Source organism: Argentina silus (assembly GCF_951799395.1).
Source record: "Argentina silus genome assembly, chromosome: 22".
Taxonomy (NCBI): Eukaryota; Metazoa; Chordata; class Actinopteri; order Argentiniformes; family Argentinidae; genus Argentina; species Argentina silus.
Window position 1 is genome coordinate 10,496,883 of NC_139676.1, and position 1,846 is coordinate 10,498,728.

The window sequence follows — 1,846 nt, forward strand, 5'->3', positions numbered from 1 at the left end:
TCTCTCTGCAACGCCGCCAGGTGTCGACGCAGGCGGGCGTGGTCGGCCTGGAGGCGCCGGGACTCCTCCCCCTGATCTAGCGCCTGGCCTAGCTCCGCCTCCAGGGAGGTGCAGCGTGAGGTCATCCGCCCCGCCTCCTGCCGCGCCTCCTGGAGCTCCTTCTGCATCCCCGTCACCGCTCTCACCAGGTACTCTGTCAGCTCAGAGTACTTTATCAGACCTGGGGGAGGAGGAGAGGAGGGGAGGGGGGGGGAGGAGCGAAGAGGAGGGAATAGAGATATGAGAGAAAAGAGAGTATGGGTGGATGGATGAGGAGAGAGGATGGAGAGATGAGGGAGGAGAAAGGAGAGGATGGATGGAAGAGGGAGGATAGAGGATATCATATATCACATACTGAATCACTCACTACTGAAGCCCGAAGGCTCTGTGCTGGATTTGTACTAGGCAGTACTCACACACAGACACACACAGAAACACACACAGAAACACACACACACACACACACACACACACAGACACACAGACACACACAGACACACACACACACAGACACACACACAGACACACACACACACACACACACACACACACACACACACACACACACACACACACACACACTCACCACTGAACCCTGAGGGCTCTGTGCTGGGCTTGCGGCCTGTGACCAGGGTGTAGAGGGTGGGATAGTGGATCATAAGACTCTCCAGCAGGGCCATGGCTCCGTTCCTGCCCTGCGTACGCAACAGGTCCATCATATAGCCTGTAGGGAGGGGTGAGGGGTTAAAGGTCAGGGTATCGGCTATACCAGGAAAAGTCAATCAGGCAAAACTCAAGTATTTGGTAGTGTTTGACATGGGTGTAGATTGTAACCAGAAGAGGGTGAGGGTGTAGATTAAATCTTTATCGCCAAACCTCTTCGTGCTTTGCTCCAAAGGAAGATAGCAAGCAGTAGCTAATAAGCATCGCAAATATAATATATACAAATAATATATGCCATTTAGCTGACGCTTTTATCCAAAGCGACTTACATTGGTGTGAGTGCATACATTTCAGTATATATGGTCCCAGCGAGAATTGAACCCACAACCAAAGCATTGATAGCACCATGCTCTACCAACTGAGCCACAGAGGACTGTGACTTCAGGGCATCTGGCAACGTGAGACTATAGTTGCTCACAACGCCGAAGGCTGCAGTGTATGCATATTACAGGTACTGTATGTGCTAGAACAGGGGAGGCTGGTGGAGGTAGAAATCGGAGGATGAGCTCATTGTCACGCACGGAACGGAATGAGGAATGGTATCAAACACGCAGAGGACAGACATGTGGGGTCATGTCTTTGACACCATTCCTCATTCCATGCTTTACAATGAGAGAAGAGAAGAGAAGAGAAGAGAAGAGAAGAGAACTGAATAAAACAGAACAAAACAGAACAAAAGAGTAGAACAATATCATCTCCTCCATGTCTTACTGGTTCTCATGGAGCGGTTGTTGAGCTTGTGGCAGGAGAGGATCTCGTCCTCGTCCATCTCCGTGAGCACTCTGGCTTGCCGTAGGTACGGGATGAGCATGCAGGGCCGGACGCCCAGCGAGATACGGTGGCGGTTGTCGTTGATCAGCTCCCATAGGTCCTCCTCGCCCATCTCCTTCGGGTCCAGGCCGACCTGCACACACTCCGCTGACATCCCGAGTGTGTGTGTGTGTGTGTGTGTGTGTGTGTGTGTGTGAGAGAGAGGGAATGTGGTAGTGACACACACACAGTGAGTGACTGTCACCTACAACCCTGCAGACAATGGACACACTCAGAGAGAGAGAGCCCAGTAGACCAAGGACACACACACTCA

The 1,846-nt window shown here is 52.0% G+C and overlaps 1 protein-coding gene across 1 annotated transcript in view; it reads right to left on the reverse strand.

Annotated features, from left to right (window-relative positions):
- The window catches only part of card14 (caspase recruitment domain family, member 14), a 13,417-nt gene extending 11,571 nt beyond the window's left edge, over positions 1-1,846 (reverse strand). The window contains exons 1-3 of the mRNA XM_083693964.1: positions 1,474-1,846; positions 626-763; positions 1-220 (exon numbers count right to left, since the gene is read on the reverse strand). The exon at positions 1-220 is cut by the window's left edge and continues 106 nt beyond it. Coding sequence (XP_083550090.1) covers positions 1-220; positions 626-763; positions 1,474-1,687 — 572 coding nt within the window. The 5' untranslated portion in view covers positions 1,688-1,846. The remainder of the gene's footprint in view (positions 221-625; positions 764-1,473) is intronic.